This window comes from Macaca thibetana, chromosome 2 (genome assembly GCF_024542745.1).
Source record: "Macaca thibetana thibetana isolate TM-01 chromosome 2, ASM2454274v1, whole genome shotgun sequence".
Lineage (NCBI taxonomy): Eukaryota > Metazoa > Chordata > Mammalia > Primates > Cercopithecidae > Macaca > Macaca thibetana.
The window spans coordinates 52,494,111-52,512,975 of record NC_065579.1 but is presented as its reverse complement, the minus strand read 5'-3'; the positions used below and the strand labels follow the sequence as shown (position 1 = coordinate 52,512,975).

Sequence of the window (18,865 nt, the reverse complement as noted above, 5' to 3'; positions counted from 1 at the left end):
AGTTGCATTTTAAAAAAAGCAAGACCCAACTAGATGATCTCTAAAAGAGATAGGTTAACATCCAATATATCACTGGATAGATGTTTCCTAAATTGTGCATAATAAAATTGGAAATATTCCTGGGTTTTTTGTTTTGTTTTTTGAGATGGGTCTAGCTTTGTCGCCTAGGCTGAAGTGCGGTGACGCGATCTCTGCTCACTGCAAGCTCCGCCTCCTGGGTTCACGCCATTCTCCTGCCTCAGCCTCCTCAGTAGCTGGGACTACAGGCGCCCGCCACCACGCTTGGCTAATTTTTTTGTATTTTTAGTAGAGACGAGGTTTCACCATGTTAGCCAGGATGGTCTCAATCTCCTGATCTCATGATCTGCCTGCCTCGGTCCTGGTTTTAACTAAATATATTTAAGTTGCAGTTTCCTCTAAGAGTCACAACCCACTGAATAGATAAAATTTGTAATTTTATAGGACAATGCTGTTTCTCTTGCTGCCAATCAAATATTTGTTCTCTTCCTGCTTCCTCTATAACCACATGCATTAATACGTCATCTTTAAACTTCAGACATGATCTAATACTTCAAACCATTTTTAAGCATATAACATCATGGTTTGAAATTGGAATAGTCTTTAACATGGATAGGAATCATTGGTTAAGTGAACAGATCATTAGACTGAGAGTCAAGTGTCCCACAGTGAGACACCTGCTAAGGTAGAGAGGCACTGTGCACTGGTGAGAACGTAAGGGGACAGGCAGTCCCGTAAACCTTGCTTTAACCCCTGTCTCCTCCTCTTATTGGCTGTGAGACCTGACAGTTTCACAAGTTAGCTAATTTTTGGTTTTCTCACCCGCTCCCTCCTCTCTTTAGGAAGATGATTAAGTGCCAAACTACGTAGGTTCAATTCGAACCATCTCCTAACTAAATAACTTTAGGCAAGTATTCACCTTCTCCATGCCTTAGCTTTCTTATCTGTCAGATGAGTAACACTAACCTTATATGATTTATGTGGATTAATTGAGTGAATATTTGTAAAGCACTCAGAACAATGCTTGGTAAGTAGAAAGCATTATATAAGTGTTTGTTTGCTAAATAAAATAAATACTTCATTGATTTATTTTAACATTTAGTAAAGGTGAGTTAAATAAGTCACTTACCATTGTGTCTGACAAATAGTAAGTAGTCAGCAGGAGATGCCATTACCATTACAGAAGGTGATGTGGTGATCATTGCTAAGCCTTGCCTTACTAGTACACTTTCAATCCTACACTGGGGAGAAGTCTGTTTGCTCATTCTTAATGAGAGTTCATAACCCTTATGCAGTTTTGCTCCTTATAGGCCATATAATCAAGTAAAATAGTGATGGTAAGGGAAAATTTGTTCATGAAGAGATCCCGTAGGGAGTTAAAAAAAAAAAAAAAAAAAGGGTGGTAATATAAAGTTGTAACTGTCAGGACTGTTCAAACCTGGTGAAAATGTTAGCGAAGAACCAAAACTTTACCTTTAGAGTGGGCATAATTAATAAGGAAGAAATCAAGCTTTCAGAGCCTTTGGTCTGCAGACTGGCAGCAACAGCATGCCCTGGGAGCTTGTTAGAAATGCACAATGTTGGGCCCTCCCAAATCAAAATTAGCAAGATCCCCAGGTGGTTCTTATGCAAATTAAAATTTGAGAGGCATTGTTGTATAATATTTTTACTTTCCATGTTTTTTCCTGTAGTTTGTTTTGAATGTGCCATATCAATAATACTGACTTTTGGCCATATTAGGTCTTTTTTAAAGTGACACGTTTCTTTGAAGATGTGACTAAAGTTTGGCTACATGCATGATTTTAGTATATCCCTGGGACAATTTTTTTAATCAAATGTCACTTCTGGTTTTATAATGCAAATAAGCATGAAAGGAGTCACCATGCATGTTTTAGAGCAAATGTCACGGCATTTCTCAGGTTTATTACATGAGGGATGCATGTTTTTAAAAAAATCATCTCTGAATCACTGGCGTTCAGAATTTTATCATTTTTCATTGTTCACTCTTGCTTAACCTGAAGGTGAAAAATGAAAACAGGTCTCTGATTCATGCTTCTTCTGCTATAATGAAGCCACAACTCACTGAGTTTTAAAATAGAATGTTTCAAGACCAAGTATTTTATTTGGCTGTATCTGAGGGACTAAAATATTTCTATTGAAACTCTCTGTGAGAAAACATTCTAGATATGAAACATCTGTTTTTGGTCATTCCAGTTAAAGACTAATATTTGAACAGGGCAGAGAGGCCCGTGGTAATATTGTGTTGTTCTAAGTATGGTATTCCCATGATTCAATATTCCTGAAGGATTGGGTCAAAGTATTCACCCAACTAACATGGCTCAAACATTCCCAACATATTCGCGAATATGTGCATCTGCAAATATATTAAACACACTTTCCCACTTCCTCTTTTTCTTTCTTTTTGGGGATAGAGGGTGGAGAGTGTGGGTGGGGGTTGGACACAGCTATGGAAAAACCCTGAAGCTCAAAATCACGGGTAAAGTGCCTGGAAAGAGTCAACGCAGACAGGAATGTCAGATTTAGTATTTCTCAGTAGGATTCATTACAACCAGTAGCTCTTTCAGACGACCCTCTGGGTCGGAGTGAAGATGATCAAGACACCTGCCATTTACTTTGGTGTGGGTGTGGGGGTCATCTGTTCCCACCTTTTGCAGAGCAAGAGGTCAGAAAGTTCCAGCTGTAGTCTAACTTTCTTTGTGCAGGGTGCTGGAGCTCAAGGCCTTGTGATCAAACCTTTAGGTTTTCAACCTTGGCTGCACAGTTGGAATCACTTGGGGAGCTTTAAAAGTTACTGATGCCCAGGTTTCATCCCCAGACATTCTGATTGAATTGTTCTTGAGTACAACCTGGGCATTGAGATTATGATGGCCAGTGTGCAGACAGGGGCCTCTGTACCACAACCCTTGGGGCTCCTCTCTCGCTTCCTCAGAATACACCCTCCTCTCTGATTTCTGCTCCTCAAATAATCCAGTTCCTTTTCTATATCCCCAGAGTTTCCACCGCAGATCCTTTCCAAGGCTGGGTTCTCCACGGTGTTTGAGCCCTCAGTCTCTTGGGTCTTGGAAATCATTATGGGCTGAATTGTGCTCCCCAAAATTCACACATATGTTGAAATCCTAACATCCATCCAGTACCTTAAAGATGTGACTGTAGAGCCAGGGCCTGTAAAGAGGTAATTAAGGTAAAATGAGCTCATATGGGTGGGCCCAAATCCAATATAACAGGTGTCCTTACAAGAAGAGGACATCAGGAGACAGATAGGCACAGAGGAAAAACCATGTATTACTACAGAGAGAAGATGCCCATCTACAAACCAAAGAGAAAAACCTCAAAAGAAAGCAATCTTGTTGACACCTTGATGTCAGACTTCTAGCTGCCATAATTGCGAGGAAGTAAATTTCTGTTGTTTAAATCCCCCAGTCTGTGGTACTTGATATAAGCAGCCCAAGCACACTAAGACAGAAATCCTCCCAGCACACAGGGTGCATTTTGAGTCACGGTCCTTCTCTCTGCAAAGACTGAGTTTGCTGGCATATAGGTTAGCCTTTACTATCTGAGAGAGTTTTTGCATAGAGAGGAACACTCACAATTATATGAACCTTAATGTCAGTGGAGTGAGCATTTAGGTATTGGTATAAAATTTTATTAAATTCCTTTAAACATCAATTGCAAACTTAGTATGTCTGATTCTTTTGAACATTTCGACACCTTAAAATACAAAATACATAAAATGCATTTTGTAGACAAAACAACAAAATTTATTACAACATTTAACCTTAAACTATTCCAAACATTAAGTACCATGTGGTGAATTTATTTCTTCCTTAAAGTTGTTTTATACCTTTCTAGGATTAGAGATAAACTTATTTTGATTTCTTCTTAATGTTTCAGTAATATTAGTTGGATACCTTCTGGGTAATAATTTTTACTCAACCCCAAATTCCCTGGGGTCCTGGATTTTCTTTTTTTTTTTTTTAATGGAGTCTCACTCTGTCGCCCAGGCTGGAGTGCAGTGGCACAATCTCGGCTCACTGCAACCTCCGCCTCCCAGGTTCAAGCGATTTTTCTGCCTCAGCCTCCTGAGTAGCTGGAATTACAGGGGACCCACCACTACACCCAGCTAATTTTTTGTGTTTAGGCTGGTCTCAAACTCCTGACCTCCTGATTCTCCCACCTCAGCCTCCCAGAGTGCTGGGATTACACAAAATTCAGTTTTTTCTCCTAAAGTGACTTAAACCTAAGACAATAGTGAGCCTCTCTTTCTTACTGTTAAACTTTGTTGTTAGGTTGCTTAAACTTTTTAAAGTCAACTCCTTTCTCTAGATTTTAGTTTGCCCCCAGAACTTGGTGTTTGTTTTCTGAAATAATGTATTTTAAAGTCTCACTTGGTCAAGATGATATAATACATTAAAATATATTGGGGTAGACTGATCTGTCATGTTAGGGTTTTAAACAACATGTATGTTCTTATTGGTATTTTATTGCCATTGCTGGAACCACCAGAGTTTCATAACCTGAGTCTGTGTGCTTAGCAAACCGCTGTAGGACATTTAGGAAATTTATCATTTTGGAATACATGAATGGACCTCTTTTTTATTTGGTTATGCAACTGACCCCTGGTGCTAATTAACAATCCAATTATTGTATACTTTTTGTTACCTCATTAGTTAGAAGCTCATAACCCTTCATGAACACCGCTTGTTTCAATTTAAACTTATTCTATTTTTATGCTTGCATCACCACATCATGACTAGGGCCTATCTTCTGCTTCAGCTTGAGTGACAAGCAAAATGACAAGCAAAATATCTTCTAATTAGTTAACCTTGGAAGATGCCATGTTCAAAGCTTCCTACCCAATCCATGGCTTCTTCCCATCCTTACTTCACCTAGAGGAGTAGGGAGAAGGGCAGTTTTGGCCACACACAAATGGGATCTTTTGTGTTGAGCTGATGAATAAAGATAGGACGGCATGTCTTCTTCTTTGGCTGATTTTGAACCTCTTTGGAGAGGCTAAAAGCAGACACAGTCAAGTGGGACTTTGTGAGATTTACCCAAGCTGAGCTATTTTGGAGGCATATGCAACAAAGAATGGCCTAGAGTTAAAAGGAAGGTTCTCCTTGTTTTTTTGGAGACAGAGTCTTGCTCTATCCCCTAGGCTGGAGTACAGTGGCATGATCTCAGCGCACTGCCACCTCTGCCTCCCAGGTTCAAGTGATTCTCAGGCCTCAGCCTCCCAAGTAGCTGAGATTACAGGCGTCTGCCACCACACCCGGGTAATTTTTATATTTTTAGTAGAGATGGGGCTGTACCATGTTGGCCAGGCTAGTCTCGAACTCCTGACCTCAGGTGATCCACCTGCCTCGGCCTCTCAAAGTGCTGGGATTACAGGTGTGAGCCACCTTGCCCAGCCCCCCTTGTTTATTATAATGATGATGATAGCCTTTTATTGTCTATTGTACCAGAGCCTGTGGTCCTACTTTATGTATTTTATATATACATATTATATAGTCCTCAAAATAGTCTTTATTTAGTCCTCAAAATAGTCTTTTGAGCTAGGTATTACTTACTGGGCTATTATAAATAATGCTGTTTTTCAACCTCTTTTAAAGGGTTTTTGGTGCAAAAAAATGTGAACACGTTTTTGTTGCATGTATACCTATGGTTGGAATGGATAGGTCCTAGGGTATGGGTATGATCAGCTTTAGGAGATTTGATACAAATCACCTCATAGGAGCTCAAGACTAGCCTGGGCAACATGGTGAAACCCTGTCTCTACTAAATATACCAAAAAAAAAAAAAAAAATTAGCCAGGCGTTGTGGTGGGTGCCTGTAGTCCCAGCTACTCAGGAGGCTGAGGCACGAGAATTGCTTGAACCTAGGAGGCAGAAATTGCAGTGAGCTGAGATCACGCCACTGGATTCCAGTCTGGGCAACAGAGCAAGACTGTGTCTCAAAACAAACAAACAAAGGAACAAACCCCGAAGATACATATTTATCACATATCAGCAGGCGCATTATATCAACATGACTTATTATTGTTGATGCTAACTTTGACCCACTTTCAAGGTCATGCTTGCCACTCTTCTCTTGCTATTTTTCCCTTTTCATATTCCATTCATTAGTAGCAAGTCACTAAGTCTAGCCTACACTCAAGGGAAAAGGAGTTAAACTTTACCTCTGGAGGAGGGTATATGGAAGACTTTATAGGCTTATGTTAAATGACCACAGTAATTAATAAATACTTAGAAGGAGATACTTGGAGGTTATGCAAATATCTCACTCATCCTAAAAGTTTCACTCACTAATTTTAGCCTTCGTCAGTGGATCTTGCTCATAGTAGCTATTATTGTGGTGTTCTAATGGTGATTTCCTATTTCTCTCATTCCTTCTATATTTAGTACTTGCAATGCTTCTGTAAGGAAGATTTGTCCCTTCTTACCCATTTATGTATGTATGTATGTATGTTAGTATGGAGTCATGAATATGATGAAGATTCTGTTTTGGGGCTTTAATCCAATACTACCATCACTTAATTTGTTGCTCAGATTGTTCCAACTTTGGCCATTGGTAGCACTTTCAGTTGGTTCTTGCGTGTCTTCAACATATACCATCCTTTTTTTGTTCTTTTTTTTCTTTCTTTCTTTCTCTTTTTTTTTTTTTTTTTGAGACAGAGACTCGCTTTGTTGCCCAGGCTGGAATGCAGTGGTGCGATCTAGGCTGACTGCAACCTCTAACTCCCAGGTTCAAGTGATTCTTCTGCCTCAGCCTCCCAAGTAGCTGGGACTACAGGTGTGTGCCACCACACCTGGCTAATTTTTTGTATTTTTGGTAGATGGAGGTTTCACCATGTTCGCCAGGATGGTCTTGATCTCCTGACCTTGTGATCCCCCTGCCTCTGCCTCCCAAAGTGTTGGGATTACAGGTGTGAGCCACCGCGCCTGACCTTTTTTTGTTTGTTTGTTTTATTGAGCATTTTCTTCTTAATCAGTTTTGTTGAGGTATAATTTATATACCATAAAATTTATTGACATGTATGCACATGTTCAACTTTCATACTCATCACATCAGGAGGTACATGATATCAATATGAATTTTAGTATATTTACAGAGTTGTAAAAGCAATGGGACAAGCTAATTGTAGAATACTTCCACCATCCCGAAAAGAAGCCGCATCTTCATTTGCAGTCGTTTTCTCATTCTCAATCTCAGCCATAGGCATTCACTAATCTAATTTCCATCTCTATAGAGTTTTTTTCTGGACACTTCCTTTCTGGCACTATAAGATGCTCCTGGCTCATATTGTATTACTCTGCTCTAGATCTAGAAACAACCATTTCTTTAAGGAGCACTGGTTCTGTTTGCTGGAAAAAGGTATTTAGATTTGGGAGGCCGAAGCGGGTGGACCACCTGAGGTCAGGAGTTTGAGACCCTGGCCAACATGGTGAAACCCCGTCTCTACCAAAAATACAAAAATTAGCCGGGTGCGGTGGCAGGCACCTGTAATCCCAGCTACCTGGGAGGCTGAGGCACGAGAATTGCTCCCGGGAGGCAGAGGTTGCAGTGAGCCGAGATCGCGCCACTGCACTACAGCCTGGGCGACAGAGTGAGATGCCATCTCAAACAAACAGACAAACAAAAAAAGATATTTAGAAATAAAGATCTGCCTCCCTCCTCCCTTCGCACGTGGTGCCGTTGCTGCTGCCTCCAGCTCGCCCCGAACCCAGTTCCTGCAGCCATGGCTCCTGGCCAGCTCGCCTTATTTAGTGTCTCTGACAAAACCGGCCTTGTGGAATTTGCAAGAAACCTGACCTCTCTTGGTTTGAATCTGGTCGCTTCCGGAGGGACTGCAAAAGCTCTCAGGGATGCTGGTCTGGCAGTCAGAGATGTCTCCGAGTTGACGGGATTTCCCGAAATGTTGGGGGGACGTGTGAAAACTTTGCATCCTGCAGTGCATGCTGGAATCCTGGCTCGTAATATCCCAGAAGATAATGCTGACATGACCAGACTTGATTTCAATCTTATAAGAGTTGTTGCCTGCAATCTCTATCCCTTTGTGAAGACAGTGGCTTCTCCAGGTGTAACTGTTGAGGAGGCTGTGGAGCAAATTGACATTGGTGGAGTAACCTTACTGAGAGCTGCAGCCAAAAACCATGCTCGAGTGACAGTAGTGTGTGAACCAGAGGACTATGTGGCAGTGTCCACGGAGATGCAGAGCTCCGAGAGTAAGGACACCTCCTTGGAGACTAGACGCCAGTTAGCTTTGAAGGCATTCACTCATACGGCACAATATGATGAAGCAATTTCAGATTATTTCAGGAGACAGTACAGCAAAGGCATATCTCAGATGCCCTTGCGCTATGGAATGAACCCTCATCAGACCCCTGCCCAGCTGTACACACTGAAGCCCAAGCTTCCCATCACAGTTCTAAATGGAGCCCCTGGATTTATAAACTTGTGCGATGCTTTGAACGCCTGGCAACTGGTGAAGGAACTCAAGGAGGCGTTAGGTATTCCAGCCGCTGCCTCTTTCAAACATGTCAGTCCAGCAGGTGCTGCGGTTGGAATTCCACTCAGTGAAGATGAGGCCAAAGTCTGCATGGTCTATGATCTCTATAAAACCCTCACACCCATCTCAACGGCATATGCAAGAGCAAGAGGGGCTGATAGGATGTCTTCATTTGGTGATTTTGTTGCACTGTCCGATGTTTGTGATGTACCAACTGCAAAAATTATTTCCAGAGAAGTATCTGATGGTATAATTGCCCCAGGATATGAAGAAGAAGCTTTGACAATACTTTCCAAAAAGAAAAATGGAAATTACTGTGTCCTTCAGATGGACCAGTCTTACAAACCAGATGAAAATGAAGTTCGAACTCTCTTCGGTCTTCATTTAAGCCAGAAGAGAAATAATGGTGTCGTCGACAAGTCATTATTTAGCAATGTTGTTACCAAGAATAAAGATTTGCCAGAGTCAGCCGTCCAAGACCTCATCGTAGCCACCATTGCTGTCAAGTACACTCAGTCTAACTCCGTGTGCTACGCCAAGAATGGGCAGGTTATCGGCATTGGAGCAGGACAGCAGTCTCGTATACACTGCACTCGACTTGCAGGAGATAAGGCAAACTATTGGTGGCTTAGACACCATCCACAAGTGCTTTCGATGAAGTTTAAAACAGGAGTGAAGAGAGCAGAAATCTCCAATGCCATCGATCAATACGTGACTGGAACCATTGGCGAGGATGAAGATTTGATCAAGTGGAAGGCATTGTTTGAGGAAGTCCCTGAGTTACTCACTGAGGCAGAGAAGAAGGAATGGGTTGAGAAACTGACTGAAGTTTCTATCAGCTCTGATGCCTTCTTCCCTTTCAGAGATAACGTAGACAGAGCTAAAAGGAGTGGTGTGGCGTACATTGCGGCTCCCGCCGGTTCTGCTGCTGACAAAATTGTGATTGAAGCCTGCGACGAACTGGGAATCATCCTCGCTCATACGAACCTTCGGCTCTTCCACCACTGATTCACACGCTGCTTTTTGGCTTGCTTATGTGTAGGTGAACAGTCACGCCTGAAACTTTATGAGAATAACTTTTTAAAAAAATAAAACAGCACCTCTTAATCACTGGATCCATAGTTTTTGGTAGTTGTGTTTTATGTTAAAGATACAGGCTCTTTCAACTGACACATGACACATAAATGAGGAATTCCAGAGCACCCCCGCCTGCCGGAGCTCAGCCCGTCCCACAGCACTGCCTGTGTGAAACATAAACATTCACGGGAACCAAACGGACTGAGCAGCCAGAGGACATGGCACAAGTGTCTTAAAGCTCCATGTTTCCTCCCAGGGGAGTCTTCTCATGCTGTTTTTTTTTTTTTTTTTTTAAATGTATTTTTTTGAGATGGAGTCTCGCTCTGTTGCCCAGGCTAGTCAGTGATGTGATCTCAGCTCACTGTAACCTCCGCCTCCCAGGTTCAAGTGATTCTTCCGCCTTAGCCTCCCAAGTAGCTAGGATTACAGGCATGTACCGCCAAGCCTGGCTAATTTTTGTATTTTTAGTAGAGACAGGGTTTCACCATGTTGGTTAGGCTGGTCTCGAACTCCTGACCTCGTGATCCACCTGCCTCGGCCCCCCAAAGTGCTGGGATTACAGGCGTGAGCCACTGCGCCCGGGCCTCATGCCATTTATTTTTAATCACACTTCTGAGAAGCTTCGTTGTCTACTTTTCAAACACAGCAGATTGACACCTGTGAACTGGAACCTTAGAGGGGATTAGTAAGTCTTGCTGACACCCTGTATGGATAATCTAATGCATCTTTTTCTTAGTGCTAAGTGAAATGTTTCCCAGAATTTCAGCAGCCATAGATTCACTCTCTGGAGCTACATAAAAATGTCGTCGATGTTCAGTGCTCAGAAATTGTACCCAATATTCCAGTTACAGGCTTATCACTGCAGTGGGCACAGTGGGAGGGCAGTGCCTTCCTTCATCAGGACAGCCCTGTGCATCTGTGTGTCCTGCCTGTGTGCTTCTGACCATTCCTGTGCATTGCACCTGTGTTCAACTAAAACCCTTTGCCATTGTTCACCTTGACTGATGAGTCCTACCCTCTTCCCAAGTCTTTAACCTACCCCCCCTTGCTAAATAAAAATTTCTGAAGTTTTTTTCTTAAAAAAAAAAAAAAAAAAAAATAGAAATAAAGATCTAAGTGCTATGTGTACTTGTTACTACTTGAGTGTCATTGCTTCAGCTTCTGTTAGTGAACAGAGGTAGGAGATATATGTATGTATACTAACCCGTGTATCTACAATACCTGTATTTATGCTCATATATCTGTATACATATTAATATAAGTTCATGCTGATAACTGTGACTCTAATCCAGCACCACAGGGGTCATTCTAACCTTTCACTCTTGCTTATTTGTAACTTCTTTCTCATGTCAGTGAGAAACCTGGCTCTCATTATTTACAATATATTTTCTTATTCAATTTTTATTACTTTCATTTTTTGTTATTTAGTTTTTATTTCATGATCATAAATGTAACTCTGTAATCCAGCTAGACATGGAAGGGAATAAGAAAAATATGGAACCTAAAGAATAGCAGAGATAGTACAAAGATTATAGGATACTGTGAGCAAATGGGTTGGAGGGGTGCTCTCCTGAGCTACAGAAGCAGCATATTATTTTCTTGTGGTTAGCATAAAACACTATTCAAATTTATTAGTGTTTTCCACAGTCAGAAATGATCTTCTTGCTGGTCTTGCCATTCCTGGACCCAAAGCACTCCATGGCTTCCACCTTATTTATGCCCTCTTTCACCTTGCTGAAGACCACACGCTTGCCTTCCAACCACTCAGTCTTAGCAGTGCAAATGAAAAAAATGGGAAACATTTGTGCTGAGTACAGCATTTGTCATGGACAAGATGCCAGAACCTGTATACTTCAGGATGACGCTCTCATCATCAAATTTCTCCCCATAGGCGGACTTTCTACCAGTGCCACTATGGCATGTGAAATCACCACCCAGACACATAAATCCTGGAATAAAACTGTGAAAGCAAGAACTCTTAATAACCAAATTCTTTTTCTCCAGTGCTCAGAGTATGAAAATTTTCTGCTGTCTTTGTGTTAACAGCTTTGTCTGCAAATGGATCTAAGGAAATGTGGCCCAGGGGCTCGCCATTGACAGTGATGTCAAAGAGCATGGTGGGGTCGACTATGGCTGACGTCGGGGGCTCTGGGCAGTGACAGTGTTTGCAAAGCACTTATTCAATTTTTATATACATGTGTGTTATGTTGATTGGTGATCCTCAAAAACATATGCTCATGTCTTAACCACTGGAAGCTGTGAATGTAACCTTATTTAGAAAAGGGGTCTTCACAGACATAATCAAGGATCTCAAGATTTATTTACATTAGATTATCCCGGTGGGCCCTAAATCCAATGGCAAGTATCCTTATAAGAGACACGCAGAGAAGAGAAACATAGAGGCAAGAGCAGGCGGCCAGGTAAAGACAGGGACTGTAGTGAAGCAGCCACAAGTCAAGGAACACCTGAAGCCACCAGGAGCTGGAAGACACAAAGAAGGATTCTCCCCTAGAGACTTCAGAGATACCACGGCTCTGACAACACCTTGATTTTGGACTTCCGGTTTTCAGAACTATGAAAGATTAAGTTTCTCTGGCTTCATGCCACCAAGTCTGTGGTAATTTGTTACAGCAGCCTTAGAAAACACAACATGTAAAAGAGTTTCAGAATTGCTAACCATGCACCTATGAGAAACAAATTTACCAACCAGAGTGTAGCGTTTATATACAGTTTTGTCTGCCTTGTCATATCAAGTCGAAATATTGCATTTCAAAACTTCTTAGGTCAGCTCTATCAGTAGGTGCTCTTTTGTAGTGGGGGTGGTCTGGCTTCTTTCATTAAGCATGATTTTGAGGTTCACTGTTGTTGGATGTATCAGATGTGTTATTTTTTATTGTTGAATAATATTCCATTATATGAATACACCACAATTTTCTAATCCATACCTCTGCTGATGGACATTTGGTTTTTTTCTTTTTACCAGCTTGGAGTTATTACAAATAAAGCTGCTAAAACCATTTTTGTCCAAGTCTTTGTGTAAACATGTGATTTAAAGTTCCATGATAAATGCTTAAGAGTACAATAGCTCAGTCATATGGTGGGTGTGTGTTTAAAATTTTAAGAAACTGCCAAGTTGTTTTCCAAAAGGCTGTACCATATTTTACATTCCCATTATGAGTGTATGAGAGTTTGTCGTATAAAGAAATAAATTAAAAACTTTATGATAAGGTCCAATTTATCATTTTTTTCTTTTGTGATTCATGCTTTCTGTGTCCTAATTAAGAATTCTTTGCCTAATTCAAGGTCACAAAGACTTCTTCATTTTCTTCTAGAAATATTATAATTTTAGCTCTTACATTTAGGTTGGGATCCCCTTTGAGTTAATTTTTTGCAGAGAGTGAGATGTAAGGGTAGAGGTTCATTTTTTTGCACAGATGTCCAGTTGTTCCAGCACTATTTTTTGAAAAAATTATCTTCTCCCACACACACTTAATTACCTTGACATCTATTTGAAAAAGTGATTGACCATACATAGATCTATTTCTGGAGTCTCTATTCTGGCCTATTGACCTATATGTTTATCCTTGTGCCAATATTACATATACTGTAGACTTGATAGCCAATAGTAAATATCCTCCAGTTCTGTTGTTCTTCAAGAAACATTTTCTTGATTATTCTTGGTCCTTTGCATTTCTGTATGAATTTTATTAAGTTTGCCAATTTTTTATCTCTCTCTGTCTCTGTCTCTCACTCACTGTCTCTCATACAGACACACACACATGCAAACACACCTAACTGTTGGGATTTCAAAATTTCTCATTTTAATTATGACAAAAATACAGAAAATTGCACCAGTTATAAGTATATAGCTTGATGAATTTCCACAGAGTTAACACATCCATATAAATAGCCCGGAGATCAAGAAACAGTACTATGACACTACTCCAGGGCACCTTTCAAATAATCCACCCAAAGGATACACTTTATCTGACATTTTTTAACTGTATGTTTGTGAGTTTCATTCATATGTTGAAAGTAGTTACCATTATGTTTATTCTCACTGCTGTATAATATTCCATTGCATGAATATAACATTTATTATCCATCCTGTTTTTGATAGGAATTTGGGTGTTTCCCGTTTGGGGTTACTGTGAATTTGCTGTGAACATTCTTGCAGTCCCTTAGGGAAGACACGGAAGCATTTTTACTTGGATATATATCTAGGAGTGGAACTGTAAAGTCTTAGGTTTCTGTATGTTCAGTTATAGTAGACACCGCAAACGTCATCTAAAATTATTGTACTATTTTACGCTCCTAATAGCAGTCAGTGTATGTGTTGTTCTGATTGGTAACATGTGGTATTTTCTTTTTCATTTTTGCCATTCTGATAGGTAAATAGTGATATTGCATTGTGGTTAAACTTCAATTGTGGTAAAATACACATAACAAAACTTACCATCTTAACCATTTTAAAGTGTACAGATCAGTGGAATGAATTCTATTCACACTATTGTGCTACCATTACCATCGTCCACATATAAAACTCTTTTCATCTTCTTAAACTGAAACTCTGTACCCATTAAACAATAATTCACTTCCTCCTCCCTCCAGGCCTGGTACCTCCATTCTATTTACTATCTCTATGATTTTAACTATTCTAAGTATCTCATATAAGTGGAATCATACAATATTTGTCTTTTAGTGATTGACTTATTTCACTAAGCGTAATGTCCTCAAGGTTTATCCATGTCTTAGCATGTGCCAGAATTTTCTTTTTTAAGGTTAAATAACATTCCATTGTACGTATCTACCACCACTTGTTTATCCATCTGTCATGGACACTTGGGTCACTTCTACCTTTTGGCTATCGGAAGTAATGCTGCTATGAACATGGGTGTCCGTATCTGTTTGAGTTCTTGCTTTCACTTCTTTTGTTTATATGCCCAGAAATGAAACTTCTGGATCATATGGCAATCATATTTTTAATTTTTTGAGGAACCACCTATTTTCCATATTGTACCATTTACATTCCCACCAAGAGTGCACAAGGATTCCAATTTCTCCACATCCTTACCAACACTTATTATTATTATTTTTTATAATAGCGATCCTAATGGGTATAAGACGGTGCAAAAGATAATTTGTTTTTTCCTGGTGACTAATGCAGTTGAACATCTTCTCCTGTAGTTATTGGCCTGTAATCTCTTTTGCAGATTTTCTATTCAAGCCTTTGCCCACTTTTCTTAAAAGTTGTCCCCCTTTTTCTATTGTCCTGTAGTTTATTTACATATCTTGAATGAGTACTGAATTAGTCTGTTCTCACATTGCTATAAAGAACTACCTGAGACTGAGTAATTCATAAAGAAGAGGTTTAATTGACTCACAGTTCCACAGTCTGTACAGGAGGCATGGCTGGGGAGGCCTCAGGAAATTTACAATTATGGCAGAACGTGAAGGAGAAGCAGGCACAGTCTTCACATGGTGGAGCAGGAGAGAGGGAGTGAGTGAAGAGGGAAGTGGCACACACTTTCAAACAACCAGATCTCATGAGAACTCTATCACAAGAAAAGCAAGGCAGGGAGTCCACCCCATGATTCAGTCACCTTCCACAAGGCCCCACCCCTGACATGTGAGGATTACAATTCAACATGAGATTTGGGTGGGGACACAGAGCCAAATCATATCAAGTACTTTGTCAGATGAATGTGCTGCAAATATCTTCTCTCATTCTGTGGGCTGCTTTTTCTAGTGGAAGGGGGAATCAGTGGCTTATGCTGTCTCTATGATTTTGAAAATCAAACTTCAGTTCTACCCATTCCTTAAGGTCTCACAGTACTTGGGTCTTTTCTATGAAACATTGTTTTATTAGTTTCCTATAACTCCAGCCTCCATTAATTTTCACCGTCTCTGCCCTTCTAGAGTGTTTACCATCTGATTTTGTGATCTAATGGTAACATAATTAGTTCATATCCTTCTTTGCCTCTCACATACTCTACAGCCAGACCACATTGCTTACGTGCTTTTGCATGCATTACTTTCCTGCCTGACTTTAAATCAGAGGGCAAGGATTTTTTTTAACAACTATTATCCTTAATACATACCAACAAGTACAGCTGTAGCAAGAGCTACAATACTTGTTATATGTAACAAGAGCTACAATACTTGTTATATGTAGTACTTGTTATATGTAACAAGAGCTACAATACTTGTTATATGTAATACTTGGTATATGTAACAAGAGCGAGAGCTCAATACTTGTTATATGATTTGAAAAATGTTAATATTACCAGGAATAGCTACTATCCACTAAAAGAACTGATAGTAAATAAATCTTTCCAATTAAATATTTTGTTCAAGAGGTCTTTAAAACAGAGCCACATAAGTCATCAAGTGAGTCTAACCTCTACAACATAAAGGAATCGTATTGAAACTGTTTCACTTTAACCTCCCTGGATTCTATTTGGAATTTCAGTTATTAACAGTCCTGCATACCACCTTCATCATCTACTTCATCTTGTTACTCACTTACTTCTAAAAATACTTACTTTTGACTCAGGTTGGTAAAATTAGCCTATTCTCATGTTTGTTTATGCTTTTGTTCTGCTGCTGGTCTCTTTGGTAAATGTACATCTATTCGTATTATGAGTTTGGATTAGCCTGAAATGGTAAAGTGGGATAAGGCGTCAACATGATCTTTGACAGTCTTATTATGTGCATAATTAGCTACCTAATATAAATTTCTCAATAAGAATGGGGGTGCTGTAGGCGGTGGTGGCGAAGTTTACATTCTTTGAAAATCAAATGATTTAGACATCTATATATTTGACATTCACTTTTAAAATGCTTGTAAATGGAACACAGCCATTGCTCAATTTACACTTTCCTTTTAGTTCTCTCTCAGTATGTTTGTGAACCCAGAAAGAATTTTTCCCCAAAGTGATATCTGAGTTTCACTGGGTAAAAACAAAAGATTTTAAAAGCCTCATTTAATACTTTTTTGGGGGAGATAGCTACTCAATTAAATTTTATTATTTGTCCTCTGGGACTGAGATGAAGAAAAATTAGACATGTAATCTCTTTCGGGGCTGTTTTGATGGATTGCCTGCATTTCTCTCACATATCAGATAACAAGACGGCCAGTGTTTTTATAGGCTTTGTGCCTTTACCCTTGGAATTCTACAAAAAACATCTCTCAAGTTCATGTGTAACTTGGAATGAAATGCTCCACATGTGCTTCCAGAATTCTCTTTTCTGCATCAAATCAGAAAAAATGACTCATGACTCATAAGGAATTTTCTATCAGCTAATGTGATATTTAGGGAGGTACACGAAATCCTTGAAGCCTCTAGGGCACTATTTAATGTATTATTGCAAAAAAAAAATCAATAGAGCAATTTTCTATGATATGGCTAATTCAGTCATTATTACAATAGGGATGCAATAGATGTAAAGCATTTCCTCAAGAGCTTAACTCATTATGGAAAAGCAAAACTGGATAAATTAGAATGCTTAGAGACCTGAGGTGGGATAGCAAAATGGATATTCTGGTTAGAGCAGGGTCTGGTTGCACTTAACAGAGGCTGATTACAGTACTTTAACCAAGTAAAGAGTTTGTTTACCCAATGTAACAAGAGTCTGGGGGTAGGAAATGCATGGATAGTGAAGGCCCTTGAGAGAACAGGCCCTTTCCCCTCCTGCTGCACAATGCTCAGCACTTAGGAATGACTGCTCCACTTTACACTGAATCACAATCTGGACAAGAGAAAAGACAGGTTAAAAGTAGAAAGCTTATGCCAGCTGAGCAGTCCTTTATAGAAAGATACAGGTATCAACAAAAAATTAGCTGTCCATGAAGTAGCTTTTGATCTAGTTTACTGGCCAATGGACTAGATGATCACCCTAGCTGGAAGGGTATTTACGGAGGTATTTTAAATTATTTACTATTATCTCAAGCAAATTCAAGATTCTGTTAGCAAGGAAGAAGAGTACACACTGGATAGGGAAATCAGCAATGTCTATCACATTTGATTAACCAAATTAAGTGCCACACTTCATATTTTAAATCTTGTCATCAGACATTTAAAAGAATGTATTTCATCCATGTCCACACAATTCAAAGTTCACCACCACAGAGATCATAAAGAAGTTTTCTTTTGGTTACTGTGTCTCAAGTTACCTGATATTTCAATAAGAAATGATAACTTATGATACAGCCACTTGATGGACTACTGCATAGTCATTAACAATGAAAAATACGTAGCAAAAGACTTGCACAAGCATTTCACAAAAAAGTACCTAAATGACTAACAACATGAAAAAGACACTCGCCTTTGTCATTGGAAATATGCAAATTAAAGCCATAATTAAATACCATAATACACCTAGCAAAATGTTTAAAATTAAAAAGACACAGAATATCAAGTGTTGGTGCAAATGTGGAGCAACTGAAATCCTCATACAGAAAGTATTAGAAAAATCTTCAAAATACCCTTTTCCCGCCAAATAAAGAGAAACAAATCTTGAGCAGAAAGCAGAGCTGAAGTCTGTATGTAACCAGGAAAAATGGGGCTAGTCTGAGTGCAGATGCTAGTGGCAGCTGTGTGAGGAGCTGAATCAGATACTCCTGTATTTAGGGGGCACCACAGAAAGGGTTAAAGTGCCCCCAGGTTGCTAGCACCCCGGACCTATAGTAGAAGCAGATACAAACTGTTTTTGAAAAAAAGTATCCATACTTTTTAGGCCATTAAATTTCCCACATATTAAGATCAATGAAATATCATTCACAGTCTTTAAGATCACCAAGCATACAAGGAGGCAAGCCACTATGGGTGAGATAGATTAAAAACAACACACAACTTGTTTATATATTGGAATGGTTTCATTGGGCAAAAACAAAAGATTTTAAAAGCTTCATTTAATACTGAGTACTGAGATACAGAGTACAGAATAAGTAGGTAAGAAACGTTTAAAGAAATGAAGCATGGAACCACAAAGATGGGGAAGGAATGCCAGAGTATCAGGAATAACTGGGAAGATATGCATAACAATAAAATGGAACTTCTGAAATGAAAAATAGACTTAAAAATTAAAAAAGTCTCAATGTATGGGGTTTAACAACAGATGAAACATACTTGAACAGTGATCTGGAATACACAGCTGAGGAAATTACCCAGAATAGAGCATAGAGAGTAGTAAGAAGATGAAAAAGATGAAAGAAGCTAAGAGATACGGAGAACAGAAGAG

General features: G+C 39.6%; 1 protein-coding gene across 1 annotated transcript; it reads left to right on the top strand.

Annotated features, from left to right (window-relative positions):
- Positions 1–7,707: 7,707 nt before the first annotated feature.
- Positions 7,708–9,660, top strand: LOC126948229 (bifunctional purine biosynthesis protein ATIC-like). Its single transcript, XM_050779774.1, has one exon. The coding sequence runs from the start codon at positions 7,775–7,777 to the stop codon at positions 9,551–9,553; it is 1,779 nt and encodes a 592-aa protein (XP_050635731.1). The 5' UTR covers positions 7,708–7,774; the 3' UTR covers positions 9,554–9,660.
- The last annotated feature ends 9,205 nt before the right edge of the window (positions 9,661–18,865 follow it).

What these genes read in the sequence shown, in the direction of transcription:
- LOC126948229 (XM_050779774.1), top strand. Translation starts at nt 7,775, where the DNA reads ATGGCTCCTGGCCAGCTCGCCTTATTTAGTGTCTCTGACAAAACCGGC.